The 19,911-nt window shown below is 62.4% G+C and overlaps 1 protein-coding gene across 1 annotated transcript in view; it reads left to right on the forward strand.

The window, feature by feature from the left end:
- Positions 1-19,911, forward strand: part of GSE1 (Gse1 coiled-coil protein) — a 99,828-nt gene that overhangs the window by 68,052 nt on the left and 11,865 nt on the right. The window contains 1 exon segment of the mRNA XM_037409113.1: positions 17,742-17,960. Coding sequence (XP_037265010.1) covers positions 17,742-17,960 — 219 coding nt within the window.

The following is a 19,911-nucleotide window of genomic DNA, read 5'->3' on the forward strand; positions in this document are numbered from 1 at the left end:
AGGGGCCGGCCGTGCCTCAGTTTCCCTAGGGTGAGCTGCCTGGGGGGTGGGCATCCCGCTGGGGACCGCGGCCTGGATGTCCCCAGCACGGCTGCATCCCTTTCCGGGGGGACACCTGTGGGGAGGCCGAGCATCCCGGTGGCGAGGGTACCGAGCGAGCCGGGCAGTGCCCCGTCGCCGGCCGGCATCGCGGCGGCTGGCTGGGCGGCATGGGCAGGGCTGGCGGCGCGCTTGCCCGGCCGGCCCCGCGAGCTGCGCTCTCATGCTTTGCTAATCCCGCCTGGCACCTGCCCCAGCTCCCGGCGGCTTCGCGTGAGCAAGGAACCAATTAATCCTCCCAGCGCTCAGGGAAGTGGGTCAGGCTCGTCAAGCTCTCCCGCTAACGAGGGGTGAGGCGAGGCGTGGCAGAGCCGGCTGCTGGGTGGCCGGGCGGGTGGCTCACACCGGTGCCCTGCGTCCCGTCTCCCGTGGGGTGGTAAGTGGGTAAACTGAGGCAGGGCGATGCTCGCCACCGGTTTGTGCCTGCAATCACCCGCAGAGCGGGGACAGCCGAGGAGGAGGGTGGCGGGTAATTCGGTTGGGCCGATGTCGCAAAGGGCTGGGCTGGTTTCCCAACGGGGCTGCCCAGCCGCTGAGCCTCGGTTTCCCCATCCCAGCAAAGCAACGGGGGCTCCCGGCTTGGGGTGCTGGGTGCTGGCGGGGTAAGGGCTGTCTTGGCAGGGTGGGGAGCGCAGGCAGCGCAGGCAGGGTGCCCCTTTGAAGTGTAGCCCAACTTCCAGGAGTGAAGCAATTCTCGTTTGCATAATGAACAAAGGGAGCAGGGGGGGCGAAACCCCACAGCCCGAGCTGGCAAGCAGGCCTGCCCTCCCTGCCTGCCCTCCCTGCCTGCCTGCCCGCTCCCCCAGCCGCCTGTAATTACAGGTTTATTGCCTGTACAGCTATTGTGTAATGACATGTTTGCAAATTAATTTTTACAGCTCATGCCATGGGGGGGGGCGGGGGGGGGGGGGAGCAGAGGAGGGGTCCCCCAGTGCTTGCGTGAGCTTGTCAGATTCAACCCCTCCAAAAGCATAGGGGGGCTGCGAGCGGGCCAGTGACGGGTGGGGGGCGGTGAGGGAATTTGGGGTGACACAGTGACCCCACAGGCTTTCCAACCCAGGGTGGGCGTTGCCCCTTGCCCCCCTACTATCAAGGTGTTGGGCTTGGGGCAGCCAGAGTCGTGTCGCCCCGTAAGTGACAGTTCCTAATGCTGCAGCGAGATGGCTGGGGGGGTTGGCCGGGGAGGGGGGATGCGGCAGAGGAGCAGCAGCACCCAGCACCCCGTGGCTAGGAGCATGGCAGCACAGGGGAGCTGCCTCGGAGGGAGTGGGACGTGAGCGATGACTCAGGGGACAGGCCAGAAATACTCCCAGCGCCGATCTTGACAGATGTAGGTTAGGAAGGAAGAAAAGACATAATAATAATCCCCCGACCTGGAATTAGAAAAGCAATATTTAACGTGGGGAGCAGGAGGAGAAGGAGGTGGGTGCAGTTTTTCACTGGCTCCGTCTTTGCCAAATGGGTTCCTGGGGAACTCAGCTGCAAGGGTGCGTGTGTGTGTGTGTGTGTGCACACGTAGGTGCATGCAAGTGCATGCGTGTGAGCGTGCATGCACACGTGTGAGCGTGCGTGCATGAGCATGGACACGTGTGCATTTGCAGCCAAGAGGACCTTTTGCAATGGCCCTCCCGTGAGCACCATGTGCAACCTCCCCACCGTGGGGCCAGGTGGGCTTGGGGTAATGCTGGGACCCCCTGCCCCCCCCCCCCCTCCATCCCCACGATGAGGAACAGGCAGGGGCAGCCAGTGGGGGCGGGGGGGGCATGGGAATGGCCCTGTATCTTTAAGCTGTTTGAAGGGCTGGTCATTATCATACAGGATGTGGCTTCTCTTGCAGGGGCGAGATATCACACGTCGCCTTCGTGAACTTTGGTGGTAAAAGCAGCCGGCAGTTTGGGAAGAGAGGGCTGGAGTTTGGGGGGGGTGGAGGGAGGGGGGCAGCGCAGAGGCACGCTGGCATGCAGGCTGCCATGCAAGCGTGCGCCCATGCAAGTGTGCACCCATGCAAGCGCGCCCATGCGTGCCTGGAGCGAGCAACGCTCCCCACCCCCCCCCCCCCTTCCCTACCCCGCCTTGGCTGATCGTTTGCTTAAAGCAAATTAAGCCGGGCCCTCGTTACTATGGTGCAGCCAGGATCTCCAGCCTCCCTCGCTCTCCCCGTAATAGCATTTATTAGCCCTATTTGCCTGCAAGCATGTCTTCCCGGATCTGCTAATGCATCAGCGGAGAGGGAATGGGGGAGATCCTATCGTGCGGCTCATTCCAGCCCCCGCCGGGCGAGCGGGGCCGGGCAGGGGGGATTTGGGGGTGCCGAGGCGGGGGGCTCACCCCCAGCCCCCCACCCAGCGGCTGGGGCGGGCAGCCTTCCTGCCCCCGTCTTTTGTGAAGCAGCGGGCAGCTCCCAGCAGGCAGGAAAGTTGGGTTATATTTATTGTTTTATTTCTTAATCTTCCTCCTTAAGCGACTGGGGGAGGGGGTGGGGGGGCTTGATTTTGATTTTCTATTTTTATTTTACACCCCCTTCCATCGGCAGCTGTTTGGAAACAGCATCCTGGAAAAGACCAAAAAAAAAAAAAAAAAAAAAATTGTTCTGTCTGTAGGCGAGGAGGAGGAGCGGGTTTGAGGGGGAAGGAGGCTTCTCCTGCCCTCCCGGCCCCGGCTGGCGGGGTGCCCCGGGGCTCGGCGCCCCGAAACCGCCGGGGCTGGAGGTGGGAGCCCGGGGGTAGCGGGGCGGCGGGGCTGGGGCGAGCAGCTGCCCGCCGCTCTCCTGCCCGCGCCCCTTCATTAGGGGAGACAAATCTGCTGTCAAGTAGCCAGATTTCCAATTTACCGATAATGATTCTTGCATGAAAATTGATCGAGGAGCAAGCCTGCCGCCTCCCGCCTGGGCGCAGCCCGGGGGCCTGGGGGGGGCCTGCCGCCCCGCGCAGCCCGGCTGGCAGCCCCCCGGGGGTCGCCCACCCGCCGCCGCCAGCACCCTTCGCCAGCGGGGGGGGGCAGAGGGGGGCGCCCCACCGCACCGGCCAGCTCAGGGGGTGCGTCGCCCCCACGCCGAGGGTCCCACCGCCTCTTCCTCTTCCTCCTCCTCGCTGCTTTTTGTGTGCCCGCGTTCCCCGCTCGGGGCTGAAGCGGCAGGGAAAGCCCCGGGAAGGCGACACGCCATGGCAGCCGGGCTGCTGCCCTGGCCCCGCCGGTGACAGCCGCCACCGCCACCCCTCCGCCGGCGCCCTGCGCTCGCCGCTATTGCAATTTTTATTTTTCCTCCTCCCCCCACGCACTTGATTCCCCCCGCTCCTCCTCCTCCTCCTCCTCCTCCTCCTCCCCGCTCCACCGTATTTTTTCGCCTCTGGTTTATTTTTCCAACCCCCTCCGTGTGGCTTGGTGCTCATTTTTTGGGGGGTTTTGGTGTGTTTTTTTTCCTTTTTCTTCTTGCTTCCTGATACATCCTCTTCACCTTGGGTCTTTTATTTTATTTTTTTTCCTGGCCGCAATGGAACTGTAACATAAATCATGTTTGGGTTGAAACCACCTCTCTATTACTTACCAGGTAAGGCACCGAGCGATGCTGCTGCCGGCCCTCCCCGGTCCCTCTACCCCCCGCGGGGTCTTCCTGCGGGGTCCCCCCCAACTTGGGGACACCCCTTTTGTCCTGCCCAGCCAGCGGCAGCCGAGGGGGATTTGGGGGTGAAGTTACTTTCTCTCAGCGCCTAACAGGGGTTTTGGGGTCTGGCGAGCTTTAGCGGGGGGAGCAGGCAGCCCCCGGCATGGCACTGCAAGGCTCTGCAGCAGGGTTTTGGGGTGCTTGCGTCCCCCCTCTTCTCCTGCTGCTGCTCCTTCACTGGGGGGTTTCTCCCCTCCCCGAGGAGCCGGGGATGGGGGGGGAGCGCTCTGGCTGAGGAGGGATGGGGAGAAATGCTGGCATGCTGTGTTTTGGGGTGAGGGTCCTGCTTGCAGCCCTGCTGCTGCCTGGGCGCAGGGACTTGGGGCACCAAAGTTTGCTGAGCCGCCCCAGCCGGCAGCACTGGCCCCCGCGGCAGCCGGCGAGGCAGGGGGACCTCCCCTCGGGGGGGGTCGGGGTGCTGTGGGAGCATCAGTGGTGAGGGGGGCTGGGGGGCGAGCTTGAGCACGCGCTGGCTTGGGGGGCGCGCTCTGGGTGCGTGCTCGGGGTGCGTGTTTGTGGTGCACGCTCGAGGGGCATGCTTGGGATGTGCGCTCAGGATAGGGGCTTGGGGTGTGAACTCGGGGGGTCTCGAGGTGCTCTTGGGGTGCAGGCTCAGGGTGCACCTTTGGGTGCATGCTTGGGGCATACACTCAGCATACTCGGGCCGCAGGCTGGGCATGTGGGCTCGAGGTGCTCTTGCGGTGCACACTTGGGGTGTACCCTGCTGATGCAGCCTTGGGCTGCCGGCTCGGGCTGGGAGCTCGAAGTGCTCTTGGGGTGCAGTCTCGGGGCATGCTCGGGGTGTGCGCTGGGGGTGCACGCTCAGGCGGCGAGCTTGAGGGGCTCGTGGGGTGCAGGCTTGGGGTGCACGCTCAGGCTGTGAGCTCGAGGGGCTCGTGGGGTGCAGGCTTGGGGTGCACGCTCAGGCTGTGAGCTCACAGCACTCTGGGGATGCCTCTCAGGGCGCACACTCAGGCTGCGAGCTTGGGGTGTGCTCCAAGAGGTGGGGGGTGGTGGCGGGCCCCCCCTCCTGGGGGGCCGTGCTCCGGTGTGGTGGTTTCCCCACGGATGGTTGTTTGTTTCAGGAAATGGCTTTTGCATGTGGCAGTTGTTACAGGAACGAGCAGCTCTGCCCGAGCGCGCCTGCGCCGGAGCGCACGAAGGCGAGCCGGGAAGGGCGGCGGAGGGGCAGCAAGGTTCAACTTGGGGACCCCCCCACCCTGGGAGGGATTGTGGTGTGACATCACCCCCCACCCCAGGGCCGTGCCACTGCAGGGACACGGGTGACCTGCTTGCCCATAGCACCCTGCTCAATCCTAGCACGCTCCGAGCTTGTGCCCTCGTTGCTGCTGGTTGTGGGGGTCCCGCTCCCTGTCCCCCCGTTGCTACACCATCCCCTTGCCTGCTCCTTGCTGGTTCTCAGCTGCCTGCAGCTGCCGTTGGGCAGTGCCTGCCCAGCCTTGGGGCCGTCCCCCACGGTGGGGACTCCTCCAGAGGCTGCAGGTGCAGGGAGATGGGTTGGGGGTTGATTCCCCGCCCCCCCCCCCCCCTTAAATTCCTTATTTAGCACGCTCTGGTCGAGTGGGGGTTCCTGCCAGCAGCTCCTGTTGCATGAAACTTCTGGCTTTGTCGTTGTTGCTAATGTGCTAATTCCTGTGCCCTGGAAAACCCTGCTACAGCCGGCTCTTTGCTTTCCAGGCACCTCGGAGGGGAAGTAAAAAAATCGGAGGAGAAAAGCAAGACAGAGAGGAGCATGGAAGTGTCAGGCTGTGAGATTTAAAGCAATTAAGGGAAATTACGCTCGAGGCGCTGGCAAGCAGAGAAATCGCCAGCGGCAGCTGCCAGGGCGTTGGGAGATGCTGGTGGGCCAGGTCTGGTGGGAGCAGATGGAGACGTGAACCTTCCCCCCGCCTTGGGCTCGCAGGGTTTCATGAGCACTGGGCTGGTGGCGGTGACTCAGCGGTGTGAGTCCTGCTGGGGACTGTCACCGCCTCAGGGACTGCCTGGCCATGGCCCCTGTCACACGCTTGCTGGGCTGGCATGGGAGCCGGCTGGCTCCTCGGTGTCCCCTACATCCCTCTGGTCACCCATGCGCCTGTCCCCTGCATCCCTCTGGTCGCTGAGGCTCCTGTCCCTTCATTCTCTGGTCACCGATGCTCCTGTCCCCAGCATCCCTCTTGTCACCGATGCTTCTGTCTCCTGCATCCCTCCGGTCATGGGGCTGGAGATGCGCAGCAGGGCTCAGCTGGCTGCAAGGGGACACTGGGCATGGTGGGGACCCGGCATCAAGCATAGCTGCGAACAGGGGGCCAGGGAGGGGACCCCATTCCCTGCCTGTACATATGGGAGCTGTGCTCAGGCTGGTTTCCCTTGAGATACGTGGGTGCAGTTGTCACCCTATGGCTGGGGACAAGCATCTCCAGGGACAGCGGCATCCTTTGGGGACAGTGGCACCCCTTGGGGACACAGAGCATCCCCAGAGGGCCTGGCTGGCTGCTCCAGCAGGTACGAGGGTGGCACCCAAATGCATGCAGCCTTTTGGGGTCCCCTCCCTCTCCGTATGGATGGCCCCAAATCACTGGTACTCACTGGGTACCAGAGGGACCCTGGGGCTCCCTAGCAGGGCAGGATGGGGCCCCGGGTGCCTTGGTGTGCTGGGGAGGATGGCTGTGGGTGCCGGTGGTGGATGCTGCTGACTCAGGACCTTCCCGAATGGTTCCTATTTTTACGCTGGGGCCGGTAATATTTAGCCCCTGGATCAAAGCAGATGGAAGGAGCTGGGTGATGCTGCGTAAACACCCGCTCGGCGGGTGCCGAGGTGTGAGTCACTGGCTGCTTTCAGCACTGCCGGGGGGGGGATGGCCACCCCCGGGCTGGGTTTAGGGTGCTTGGGGCTGAGCCCCCTCTCTTGGCAGCCTCTGGCTGGGTGCTGGGGTTGGGGTTGGCCCTTCCTCATCCTCAGTGGGTTTGTGGTTGCAGGGTGCTCGAGGGTGATGCCGGTGGGGTGCCGAGGGGGGGCCGGGGGATGCCGTGGGGGGGGCAGGCTGTGTTGGGGTGCTGGGAAGCCCTCCCACCTTCCTCCTTTGCCCACCTCGCCATCCTCCTCCTCCTCCTCCTCCTCTTGCCAGTCCTAAATTCGGTCGCCATGGCAACCATGTCAACCACTTTCCAGCTTCCCTGTGATGGTTTGAGGAGGGGAGGGAAGAGGGGAGCCGGGGGAAGGGGGGTGGTGAGCGAGAGCTACACCGGCAGGGGGGACTGAGGGCATCACTCAGGGTTGCGGGTGACGCTTCGCAGATGGTTTTTCCCTGCTGGGTCCCGTCTGGCGAGTGGGGGCCAGTGCCAGCCTGGTGCATGCCAAGGGGTCAGGGCTGGGGGTCCTGCTCTGAGGAGGGGGCTGGATCACAGCCCCCCCAGCTCCAAGCGGGTAGGTGAGCACCCCCAAAATCTGATGCCTGTCTGCAGCCATCCTGCTTGTGCCAGGGAACCACTGGTACCCAGGACATCAGCAGCCACATGGCTTTGAGGGGGTGAATTATTCCCAGACACCCCCTTTTTCTTCTGCTTTTCTTCCGGGCCCCCCTCCCCCCCCCCTTTCTCTGTAATCTTTTTATTCCTGGGCTAAACCTGGTTCCCGATGGTTTTAAAGGCAGATTTGCCTGTAGATATATAGGACAGGGTGTAAAGCTGGGTGGCTGCACGGGTGGGTGCGTAATACCAGTGCCAGCATCACCCCATGGCAGGTGGGCACCCGGCTGCCCCCCGGGGCTGGCTGCACCGGTGCGGAGCGGCGGTGCTGCTGGGGGAGAGCAGGCAAGGTGTAATTACCCCAGCGGGAGTTTGGCCTGTGATGAAAGCGGGGTACCGCTGCCTCCTCCCCGCCGTCAGCAGGCATCCCCCCCCTCACGGCACTGCCGGACCCCCAGTGCCTCGGGGTCCCCGGGGTGCTGCGGCCATCACTCACCTCCACACCCACGTCGGGGTGTTGGGGGGAGCAGGTGCTTCTTTTCTCTACGGGGTGTGTGTGTCCCCCCTTCCCTTTCCTTGGCACCGGCTGGCAGCACCTGCCAGGGACGCTCCTCCTTGGCACGGCACCGTGGCACGTGCGCGGGCACCGCCGGCGGCAGCCGCGCTCGAGGCGCTGCCGGCAGCCGGGGGGAGCAGGGCCAGCCCTGCCCCGAGCCTGGCAGCGGGGTGCCTGTCCTCCCCCCCCTCCACTTTTATTATTAATTTTTAACTTTATTTCCTGAACGCTGCACTTAATTAAACACAGCCGCCTCTTGCCGCGAGCCGACGCGGGGTATTTATTACACCAAACGCCGATGGGAAGGATGCTCCCCTGACACAACACCCCTCCGATGGTTTATTTCACTGGCATTAAAAAGGGGTGGGTGACACCCCAACCCACCACCCCAGAAGGGGCTTGGGGGGGGAAGGCGGCTGCGTTTCTGCATCACCAAGCTTGAGCTTTCTCCTTCCCCCCTTCTTTTAATAATAACGCTTTAAAGATGTTTGACATCTGTAACAAACAGCTGGCATCCTGTTATGGAAGAATGTCCTTTTATTTCCGAGCAGGTTGAACTGTCATTAATAGTATAATTAGGTGATTATCGGCGTACAGCAGAAAACTGCTTAATTGCATAGCCAGCTTTGCGAGGATCCCCGGCTCCTTTATTGCTGGATTTGTTTTAGCCGCCTGAATTTTTTCGCGCTGTGTTGTTGTTTTTTTCCACGTTGATTATTATTTTTTAATGCGTGTGGCAGCTGGGGGAGTGTGGCAGCACTGGCGGCGCCGAGGGGAGGGGGCACACACACACCAGCACTGGCACTGGTCCCCGTGTGTGTCCCCCAAGTCCCCAGGGGATTTATTTTTAACCCCGTGCATGCTGACGTTGGTGAAAGGGGGTCTCGGATGTGGGGTTGCTGGGGTTTTGCTGTGTGCAGCACCCACGGGTGGGAGCACCCATGGGTGGGAGCTGACTGGGTGCAAAGTTATTTGAGGGAATAAAGGAGATGTCTTTGTTAGCGGCGCTGTGCCATCAGCTGCCAGCGAGGAGCAGAGCCACGGCACTGCTCGGCACGGGGTAGGAGGGCACCCAGCACGCCGGGGAGCCTTCACCCACCCTTGCCCAGCCCTGCAGGCTCGGACCCTCCTCTTGGAGCATTGTGCCCCTCTCCATCCCCGCACGCGTGGGGCACGCACATGGCTTGCTGCAGCGCTCGGGCGGCTGCGATGGAGTCGGTCCATCCCCATCCCTGTCCCCGGGATGCGGCGTTTTCGGGGCAGAGCAGATTTTTTGGCGCCTGCCAGACAATAGCGCTTTGTATGTCCCCCCTCCCGGTGCCGCCAAACACACTTGTTAGCGCCGCAGCTTTGTGCTGTAAATTTCCATGGAGTAATTATGTCTTAATTTATGATAATCCTGGGCGGGCGGTGGAGGGGGGCAAGCGCCAGTCAAGTTTGGAAGTTGCCTGCCGGGCCCCGGGGTCCCCCGTGGCTCATGCCGACCGTGAACTTCTCCATCGCGGTGCAAAGCCAGTGGATGGGGAGAGTGTCCCCGAGTGGCAACCGGGGCTGTCCCCGGGGGAACGGAGAGCGAGCCCACATGGGATTTGGGTATCGGTCCCAGTTTGCAGAGCAGGAGTGTCCCCAGCATGGTGGCCAGTGATGCTGCCCGTACCAGCACCCATCCAGGAGCTCAGGACCTCACACCTGGGTCATCCCAGGATGATGCTGGGATGCCATGCGTGTCCTGGTGCCAGCTCCCCCAGGCAGGAGGGAATTTCTCCCTACCCGCACGCCCCCAGCACTGCTCCAGCACGGGGCTGGACCCTTCCCCCTTCCCAGCGCTGAATGGCTCATCCTGCCTTTGTCTGGAGGGCTTATTACTGGCAAAATAGAGGCTCTTTTCCCTCGGCATTCCCGGCGGGCAAATTAGACGCTTTGGCAATTTTCAAGGAGGATGACGGGGAGGGGAGGAAGGCTCTCGTTGCCTGGCAGAGGACCCCATCACTAGGCAGGGTGCTGGCACTCTCTGGCAATGCTGTGGGTTGGGAAGTGGAGGGGGCTCCCCATGTCCCTTCCAAAGCTATTGAGGCACTGCCGGGAGCTGATGTGAGAATCCCTTGGGATTTGGGGAGTGTTTAATGCACACCCTGTGGAGGAAGGCAGGTGTCAGGGATGCATGCCTGGTGCCACGGAGCATCTCCCGAAGAGCTGGGAGGGTGCTGGCACCCATGCATCCCACCACCCATTGCCGACAGGGGCTGTGGCTGCCACAGGCACCCTGTCCCACACCCCAGGGTGGGTTTTGTCCCCAGAGAGGAGTAAAAGCCCGGGGCTGCGCCCGCTGCACCTGCAGCCGGGTTCCCGTTGGGAGGCAGCGTGCACCCACTGACATTTGCCAAGCGTAAAAATTCAATTAATTCCAGCAGGCAGATTAAATATAAGTGAATTTTAATAATTTGCTCGAAAGGCTGAGGATTACTGTAGGCGAAAAGGGAAGATACTATGCGTGCGGGGGCACCGGCACGTGGGATCGCCGGTGCTAATCACCCTAAATCCTGGCGTGGGAAGAGGGGTCTGCTCCCCCTGGCACTGGACCCTCAGACCTGGGTTTTTGATTGATTTTGCCCCATGATGAAGAACGTGCTGGATCTGTCCCACCAGTGCTGGCAGCGTGTTGTGCCCATCCCCAGCAGAGTCTGGCTCCATGGGCATCACTGCTGCTTCAAACCCTCCTTGCTGGTGCCCCTTTCTTGGGGGGGCTTCATGAAAGGGGTGAGACACCCACCAAGGTGGTGGTGAGACCCTGGGCTGTCCCTTGGGGACGCCATGGGACACTGCAAGGGGATCCAGGGCTTCCAGGTGAGGAGTGAGCCAAGGTCTCGCCCAGACCTCCACAGCATCTTATAACTAAAAGGCCGGTGGTGCGGGGCACTGATTGCTAGCAGATGGTGTCAATGTTAGGAAACCGAAAATACACGCAGTAAATTTGCTGTTTGCCAGTGTTAATTTCTTATCCCATGGTAAAACCTTCCCTCTGGTCTGTGCTGGGCTATCCGCAGGGTTATAAACAGTGGTGCTGCCATGCATGTAGGGGGGACCCCCCATCCTGCCCGGACCCCCGGCTTTGCCAGCGGAGCAGTGGGATTGATGGAGATTGCCCGTGACCTTTGCTAGGACACGAGGTATTACCATTAATACTTCTGTATTTCCGGAGTTCGCACCATGCATAAATCTCATATCAAGCCAGGCGGGCAGAGTAATCTGCCAGGCAGCGTTATTAATACTTGTTATTAATACCGGTTATTAATACCCGTTGCCCCTGGAGCCCTTCATTAGCTGCCCACAGATGGGGCGAGGGATGGGGTCTGCGCTGTAGAATCCCCCCTCCACTTTTTTTGGGGTGCAGCTGAGGTGCTGGGAAATCCCCGGTGCCAGCTGAGTCACCGGCTGCTTTCTGCCAGTGGTGAGGGGTCCCCTGGGGCCACCCACCCCCATGATGGGGGGCAGCTTTTGGCTGTGGACCCCCTTGGCTTTGCCGGAGGGGGGCTGCAGCACCTCGAAGGCAGCAGGGTGGCAGGAGGCATCCCCTCGCCTTGCCCTGGCACCTCTGAACTCTGCCCCATAGCCTCTGGCTTGGCTGGGTCCTGGCCCCCCGCCCCTGCCAGCAGCCCCCTGCCCTGCCCCTGACTCCCCCTGCCCCACCAGGACCTGCCCCGTGCAAGATCCAGCCTGCGTGAAACTCTAATCTCCAATTTTATTCGCTCGGCTCCAGCCGATTTGCATAATCCACATAATCACCCCGGTTTTAATTGCCTACAACTCTGCAGAAAGATCATGTGGTTAAGTGGTAAATCATAATTAGATAAATAATTGGCTTGGCCGCAGCAAGCTGCTTTGTTATACCTGCCATCTGCTGGGCAAGGGCTTCTCGCGCTGAGAACAATGCGCTGCTGACGGCAAAGCCTGCGCTGCCCGCCGCAGGGCTGTGGCGAGCTGCTGGCGTGGGGATGGGGTCGGAGCTGGGGCCGGGAGACACGGGTGGGAGGGCAACCTGGCATCACCAGGCATCGCCCGCTCCCGGCCCGTGCGGTGCCCGGCAGCGCTGTGCCAGGTTTGGCAGCACCGTGCAGTGCCTGGCTTTGACCCGCACGGTGCCCAGCGGCGCGGTGCAATGCGCAGCGGCGCTCTGCGATGCCCTGCGGCGCTGTGGGATGCCCAACGGCACCGTGCAGTGCCTGGCAGCACCGTGCAGTGCCTAGCCCTGTTCCACACCGTGCCCAGTGCCGCCGTGGAATGCCTGGCAGCACCATATAATGCCTGGCAGCACCGTGCAGTGCCCAGCAGCCCCATGCAGTGCACAGCAGTACCATGCGTGCCTGGCAGCACCCTGCAGTGCCCAGCAGCCCCATGCAGTGCCCAGCAGCCCCCTGCAATGCCCAGCAGCCGCCCACAATGCCCAGCAGCTGCCCACAATGCCCAGCAGCCCCATGCAGTGCCCAGCAGCCGCCCACAATGCCCAGCAGCCGCCCACAATGCCCAGCAGCTGCCCGCAATGCCCAGCAGCCCCATGCAGTGCCCAGCAGCCCCCTGCAATGCCCAGCAGCCCCATGCAATGCCTAGCTCTTTCCCACGCAGTGTGTAGCAGCCCCATGCAATGCCTGGCTCCTCCACGCAGTGCCTGGCAGCCCCCCACAATGCCCAGCAGCCCCCTGCAATGCCCAGCAGCTGCCCACAATGCCCAGCAGCCCCCTGCAATGCCCAGCTCTCTCCCACACAATGCCTGGCAGCCCCATGCAGTGCCCAGCAGTGTTGTGTGATGCCCAACACCCACCCACGCACCCCATGTAGCCATTCAGCCCCCCAGCAGCAGCTAATGCAAAGAGGAGGAGTGGGGGCTGTACCCCACTTCTGCCAAAGCAGGGGGGTGGCCTTGAGGGACAGCTGGCACCTGGGTCTGGGCATCAGGAGCTGAGAGGAGCTGCCGTGCCAATCTGGGTGCCGCAGAGAGGGGTTTGGGTGCCAGCAGCATCCTTTGGGCACAGGCACTTTATTTTCGAAGCCCCCAGCTTGCTCTGCCAGGGCAGAAATGGGGAATAAAGTTGCTTTGAAGCAAATGTTTTACTAGCTCAATTTCCTACGGGTTTAAAAAGCACCCAAGGCTGCTTGGGCTGGGCACAGGGAGGCAAGGGAGAAAAATAATCCCACATCACGCTGGCCCCAGCCCCTCCCTGGCGCTGCGCCCTCCAAACGAGCTCTTATTAGTTTTGCTTGTTGTCGTTTGCCAGATCAGTGGTCCATGGAGGAGTGATCGATGGAGATGCAGCCGGCTAATAGCACCATGCGCTTGGACTCTCGGTGCCGTGCCAGGCTCCCCAGGGAGCCCCGAATCCCATCCCTGGCCAGCAAGGTGGCCTTCACTCCAGGGGACCTACCTGGACCCCTCCAAGGGTGCTGAGGAGCCAGCTAAGGTGGGATGCTCCTGGGCTGGGTCATGGGCTCTGCCCCAAAGACCCTAAAAATAGGCAGGGGCTACGCCTGCATCTCTCCATCCCTGGGAACACCTGGGGACACCAAGCCCAGCCACCTCCCTTCGTTTCGGCTGTGTGCCAGGCAGTGGGGAGTGAGGGCAGGAGTGCGGGCTCCGATCGATCAATTAATTAATTAATGGGGCATGTTGTAGGTGCGGCAGCAGAGCTGTTTTAATGAGGGGTGGAAAATGTGTGGCAGCTTGGTAGGAGATGAGGTGGTCCCCGCTGCCTGTCCCCTGCCTGTTGGCTCTCGGGGCGACGGGGCACATGGTGGGGGGACGATGGGCACGTGCTGGCCCTGGCTGCCTGCCCTCCTTCCTGCCCACACAGGCAGCCGGCCGGGGCCCTGCCTGCTGCATTCAGGCATCGGGGAGGGGGGGTCTTAACAATGCGAGGCCATTAGCATTGAAAATCCATGCAAAGCAGCTGTTCCCGCTTGGAGCGTGCAGCTGGATGCGGCTCTGGAGCGGGAACTGAGGTGCTGAGAGAGGGGGGGAAAGGCAGTGGGACCTTGCACAGTGGAGCATCACCCCAAATTCCTTGGGGACCCGTCCAGAGGGAGTGTGGAGGAGCTTTGCACGGGGCTTGGCCAAGCGGGCTCCATCCGAGCCGAGGTCCTGCGCGGTGGGTGCAGATCCGTCCCGGGGAGGATGGAGGATGCTCAGCTCTCCCTGCTCCCTCGGCCTCCCGCTGCGCTGGGGTTTTTTTCCGCTCCATTTGCCGGGGGCTGGAGCTGCTGCCTGATCGTATTTGGTAATAAATTATTAGTTCCAGCGCTTGGGAGCCCGGGAGCTCAAAATAGCTGCTTTTAAAGCGGGCGGCTGGTGCAGGTTGAGTTCAATGGCAATCTGCTCTGAAGGGCACTTCATGCTCATTAGGGGCCTTTCAAGGTGCTGGGGGGCGGCGGGGGGAGCAGAAACCAAGGTGCTAAACCTGCCTGCGCCGCATTTCCCGGCAGCTGCCTGCAGTGGGGATGGGGAGGCAGGGTACCCTGTGCCCCCTGCCCACGGGAGAAGGATCCCGGGGTCTCAGGGTGCTGGGAGCCCAGTCCTGCCTGCCCGCGGCGGCAGCCGGCGTGGTTTATTTGTCTCCAGCCCCACCAGGCAGCCAGACTGGTTCTGCTCTCGCTGCCGGAGGAGGCTCCCGCTGCCAAAAAACCCGCCAGCGTCATCAGGAGCAGATGGAGAGATGATGGCACGCTCCCAGCTCCCTGCTCCCAGCCCTGCACCAGGGCTGCGGGGGGCCGGGGGCAGGGACACCCCCGCCCCCAGGAGCCAGGGGCTTGGGGTCCTGCACCATCAGGGATGCCAAACCCTGGCTGGTGCCGTGCGTGGCACTGCGGGAAGGGGTGCCAGGACGCGGTGGTGGCACAGGGAAGGGTGAGGGGGACGCGGCGATGGCCCTGCCATCCCCTTCTCCTCCTGCTGCCGGGCAGGGACCTGCCTGCTCCCACGGGCAGGCAGCCAGCAGGCACTGGGAATGCCAGACACTCCCTGCACTGCCGTGCCCGGGCACATGCCGTGGGAGGGACAGGGACGTCGCCTGGTCCCCGGTCCCCAGCCTCCTCCGTGGCTTCAGCAGCGGAAGCAGGCGTCCTGCAGCCCCCGCACCCCCAGCCTGCCGTGGCCTGGCAGGGGGGCGTACAGGCAGCAGCTGCCTGCCTGGGGGGGCGAAGGCAGCGAGTGGTGCCCGAGGGCAGGTACGTTGGGGGTGCCAGCCCCTCTCCCTGTGGGGCGGGGGGCAGCCTGTCCCGTTTCAGGGTTTGGCTCCCTGCCTCGGTGAGGCAACCGCTGTCATGACCCCGGGCTGCTGCCAGGCTCCGAACTTGACCTGTTTTTCCGCACGGATCTGCCTGCTGGGAAAAGCAGCCGGGGAGGGGCAGGAGGAGGGCGAGAGCTGGGGGGAGGCCCCACCTCGCTGTGAGGCGGCATGGTGTCCCCAGCCACCGTGGGGATGGTGGCACCCACAGAAGTGAGCAGCACCCGTGCCGCACTGGTGATGGGATGCTGGAGGGATGGAGCGCAGTCCTGCATCCCCATCCCCACACGGATGCTCGTGCCCGACCGACTCCCCGCCCCAGCGTGCCTCAGTTTCCCCAGCTGGCAGTTGTCCCGCAGAGCAGCCCAGGGACGCCCGGACAGACGGACGCCACCTGCGTCGGGGCAAGGCGGGTGAGCGGTGCTGCTCGGGCCCCAGCCGGGGCGGAGGCGCCGATTTTATCACCGGCCAGGAGTGGCAAAACTGGTTTGGAGCCCGGCTGGGGCAGCGGCGCAGCTTGCGTTAGCCCAGGGTGGGGGGGAACGCCAGCTCCCCACATGCTTCACGGCAAGCTGCTGGCTCGGAGCTGCCCCACGCTTGCCCGGCAAATCCCGGCGGGATCATGAGTTTGTTGGGAGGCGTTTGGGGCCACGGGGATCAGCTGAGCATCACACGGGTGATGCTCTGCCGCCAGCCCCCGTGCCCCGGCGAGCGTGCGTGAGCGTGCTAATCCCCAGCGGCTGGTTAGCGAGGCACGTCCAACCTTGCACTGGGGCTGGGGGTCATGCTGGGGTTAGTAGCTGGGGAAAACGGGGCGGGGGGGCACAGGGCGGTGCCTGGGGGGCTGCAGGCCTGTGCTTGGGGGGTGCTGGGCAGTGCCAGGGGGGTGCCGGGGGGGTGCCAAGGGGATGTGGGGCAGTGCCTGGGGGGTGCGGGGCAATGCCAAGGGGATGGCAGGCAGTGTCCAGGGGATGCGGGGCTCTGCCAAGGGGATGCAAACTTGTGCCCAGGGGATGTGGGATTGTACCCAGGGGATGTGGGGCAGTGCCCGCAGGGTGCAGGGCTGCACCCAGGGGATAGCAGGGAGTGCCTGGGTAATGCAGGGCTGTGCCTGGAGGATGCAGCTTGGTGCCCAGGGGATGCCAGGCTGGGCCTGGGGTGCTGCAGCCCACTGGGATGGTGCATGGTGCTGCAGGCAGAACCCAGTTCCCTGCTCTCTGGGGAGGCACCCAGGTACTCATCCAGGGGACCAAGGGCCGGTGCAAAGCCTGGGGGTGCCTGGGCCAGGCCGGCAGGTTGGCTTCCCAGCTGTTCTGGTAATGAATTTACATGAGGCGAGCGTGTCGACAAGGCGGCAGTCAATGGCTGAGAGCACCGGAGTTAATAAATGCTTGTATAATGAGGGCAGAGGGGAGCGCACACCGCCGCGCTGGCCGCCTCTCCTGGGGCCGGGGGGCAAAGATTAATCAACGCTGAGTGGCACTCACGGCCCCCCCGCCCTGGCGCCTGCCACTCTGCCCGGCCACCCTCTGCCATGGGATGCTCTGGGGTCTCCGGCATTGCCAGTGCCTTAAGCTGCCTCCGGCCCCACTGGGAGCTGGAGGGCTGCCCCTCAGCCCCCCCCCCCCCCCCCGCCCACCTGCCCACCTGGGAGCAGGGCTAATTTTAGGCAGGTGTTAATGAAGCTGCTCGTATGGAAGTCTATTTTAAGGGCCCTGACATCAGCAGTTGCTATTTTGGGAGGTGGAGAGCCCTGGAGTGGCTGCTGGAGGGGACGCAGGGCAGGCTGCACCCTCCCACTCAGTAGCACCCAAACCCCCACCTTCAGGGGCCACTGTGCCCTGTAGCACCCCTGGGCTTTGGGGTGCAACAATGTGGACTCAGGGGTGCCATGGTGAGGATTTGAAGGTGAAACGGTGGGGAGCTGGGGGTGCTGTGTAGGGATTTGGGGGTGCTGTGGTGGGGATTTGGGGCTGCGGTGGTGAGGATTTGAAGATGTGATGGTGGGGACTGGGGGATGAAGTGGGGGGAACTAGGGGTGCGATATGGAGGATTTGAAGGTGCCACAGCAGGGACTGAAGGTGCAATGGTAGGGATTTGGGGGTGCAATGCTGGCAGCCCAGGGATGCAATATTGGGGATCTGAGGCTGCAGTGGTGGGGATTTGGGGGTGTGGTGGTGGTAATTACGTGTACAGCGGTGTTGCTTTGGGTTTTAGCAGCACCACTGGAGTCAGGGAGCTGCCCCCCTCTCCACCACCTCCATCAGGATGGTGAAGTCCCCATGTCCCCTTGAAACACCTTCTCCATTCCCACGGGGCTCTGCTGAGCCCCCCATGCCCTTCCCTGGGAGCAGCCCAGCCCGGGGGGGATTGGTGGGGCTGCGGGACACAGGCAGCAGCTGCTGGCCCCCGCGTCACCTTGTCTCCCATGGGTGAGCAACCTTGGCGTGCTCGCTTTGCGAGAGAAGCTGCTGCCCCGTAAGCATGCAGGGCTTGCACCTGCCTGCTCGCTCCCCCCATTGCATGAACCTGGGCTGCGTTTTGGGGTGGGGTGGTGAACCAGAGGGAAGGCCTTGCTTGTCCTGCGGGTTGTTCCTGCTCCTGGGGGGGTGGGTGGATCTGGGGACCCGCTCTCCCCATTCCCATCCCTGTACCCCTGTCTGACGTGGGCTGCTCTTGTTTGCAGGCATGAGCCATGAGCCGAAGTCGCCGTCCCTAGGAATGCTCTCCACCGCCACCCGCACCACTGCCACCGTCAGCCCCCTCACCCCCTCGCCACTGAACGGCTCCATCGTCCCCAATGGCAGCCCGGCAGCCAGCAGCACTTTGTCCGTCCAGGCAGCACCTTCCTCCAGCTTCGCCGCCGCTCTCCGCAAGCTCGCCAAGCAAGCCGAGGAACCCAGAGGTAGGGGACGATGATGGGGACAGGGACCGGGGGTGGGGGGAATGCCGAGTATCAGTGCCTTTCCCTGCTGCTGCCACCCGGGAGTTGGCTGTCGGCATTTTCTCGCCATTTCCCAAGCTAATGTCTTTCTCCGGCGTCTTGTCTCGAGGGGGCAGTTTAGAAATTCAATTCAGCCGGAGTAATCCAAATGCCATATCACTCGCCATACCCTGGGAGAAAGCCTGGGAGAGTGCGGCGCGGGGGGACCTGTTCCTCCCTGCCCCCCCCAACCCACTCCTTCCCACCACGCTTCACTGAAATACTGTCTTTTCCGGAGGCTCCTCAATTCTGTTCCTTCCCCAGCCGAGTTGCCTGGCTAAACAGCAAATTTGGGTGCCCCCAGGAGGTCCCTGTCACCCTACAGTGGCGTGGCTGCTGCATCCTTCATCGCACCCCCTGTCTCTGCTCGGGTGTGGGGTGCAACTCATGATGGGGGGGTATGAGCTGCTGCTGCTGCAGCGCCAGGGCACCCTGAGGTCCCCGCTGCCATGAGGAGCGTGTCCTGAGGGAATCGCCAGGGCTGTCCCACATGTGCAGGGTAAGCAACCTGTCCCCAAGCTATGAAGCATTTCACCAGGAGGCTGCTGGCATCATTAATTTGCAATGAAATAGTATTTATCCCTGGTACTTCTGTTGGTGGGTGCTCCCCGCTGGGTCATTGCCCACTGCCTGGGCACTTTGGTTCCTGGGGAGGACACCCGACCCTTTGCAACATGTTTTTTGGAAGGCTCCTTTTGGAAGATCCCTTCTGCAAGACTCCTTTTGGAACATTGTTTTTTCAAGGCTCTGTTTTGGAAGACCCGTTTTGCAAGTGCCATCTGCAGGACCCTCCTTGCAGCCCCTCACCAGCCACGAAAGACCCTGGCAGGGCCGTGACCCGAAGCCTCTGGCATCAGCTGCTCCCGTGGAAGCACGTGGGGACACCGGGTCCCCGTGATGCTGAGGGAACCAGGTCTTGATGATGCTTCAGCCTCGCTGGGAGCTCCTGGTTCTCCCCCGCTGTCTCCTCCAAAGCCCATCCGCTTCCTTCGGGGCGGTTGGTTGGGTTTGGGGGATTATTTTGCCTTTTCTTCCCCCCCAACGCTCCATGGCTTGTGTCCCCACCATGCTGCTCAGCCCATCCAAAGGGACGTCAGCAGGTTTTGGCATGGATTTCATGGTGCTGGAGAGAAGCAGCCGTGTTCTCTTTGGATTTCCCCTTAATGACTGCATAGTCAGTTTGCAAAAAAAACCTGTCCTCGCCCATCTGTGTGCCCGAAGTGGCTCATCCCGGAGGTTTTTAATAGGCGTGGGTTTGGGTGCCTGTCAGGAAGGGGGTTTCTCTCAACACTGTGGTTGTTAGCCCCAGGGAAATAAATTGCTTTGCCCCCAGGTCCTCACCCTGCTTCCTTTCCCACAATGGGAGGTGCTTTGCCATGGCAGATGCAGCTGATGGGGTGATGCCGACTGGGGTCCACCCAGGATCACCAGCTTTTTTACTGGCTTTGTGGACTGGCAGTTGTACTGGGGCGTCTGTAGGGATGTCCCGCTTTCTCACAGCATCCCCAGCTGCAGGGGCTCATCCCGGCCAACTCCATCCCAGCAAAGCCCCAAGAAGCCCCCGAAGCCATCTCCTGGCTGGGGGCTCCTGCCTCGAGTCCTGCCCTGGGCTGTCTGCAGGGTGGGTTTTATTTCCCCGCCTCCCTTCCTTTCTTTTTGCCCCCCCTCCTCCTTCAGGGTCTCAGCTGTTAATTACATTTGCCTGTCAGCCTGGGCTGCTAATCTGCTATCGCCGAGCGGAAAGCGGGAGGTCAGAAAACAAAGGTGACACCATCACACTGTGCCTCTTGTCATCTCCAATCCAGATTAGTTTCATTGACTAACTCCTGGCTGAATACCACCAGTTAATTATAACGATCACAAACCCTCCCGT

The sequence above is a fragment of the Falco rusticolus genome, chromosome 15 (genome assembly GCF_015220075.1).
Source record: "Falco rusticolus isolate bFalRus1 chromosome 15, bFalRus1.pri, whole genome shotgun sequence".
Classification (NCBI taxonomy): Eukaryota; Metazoa; Chordata; class Aves; order Falconiformes; family Falconidae; genus Falco; species Falco rusticolus.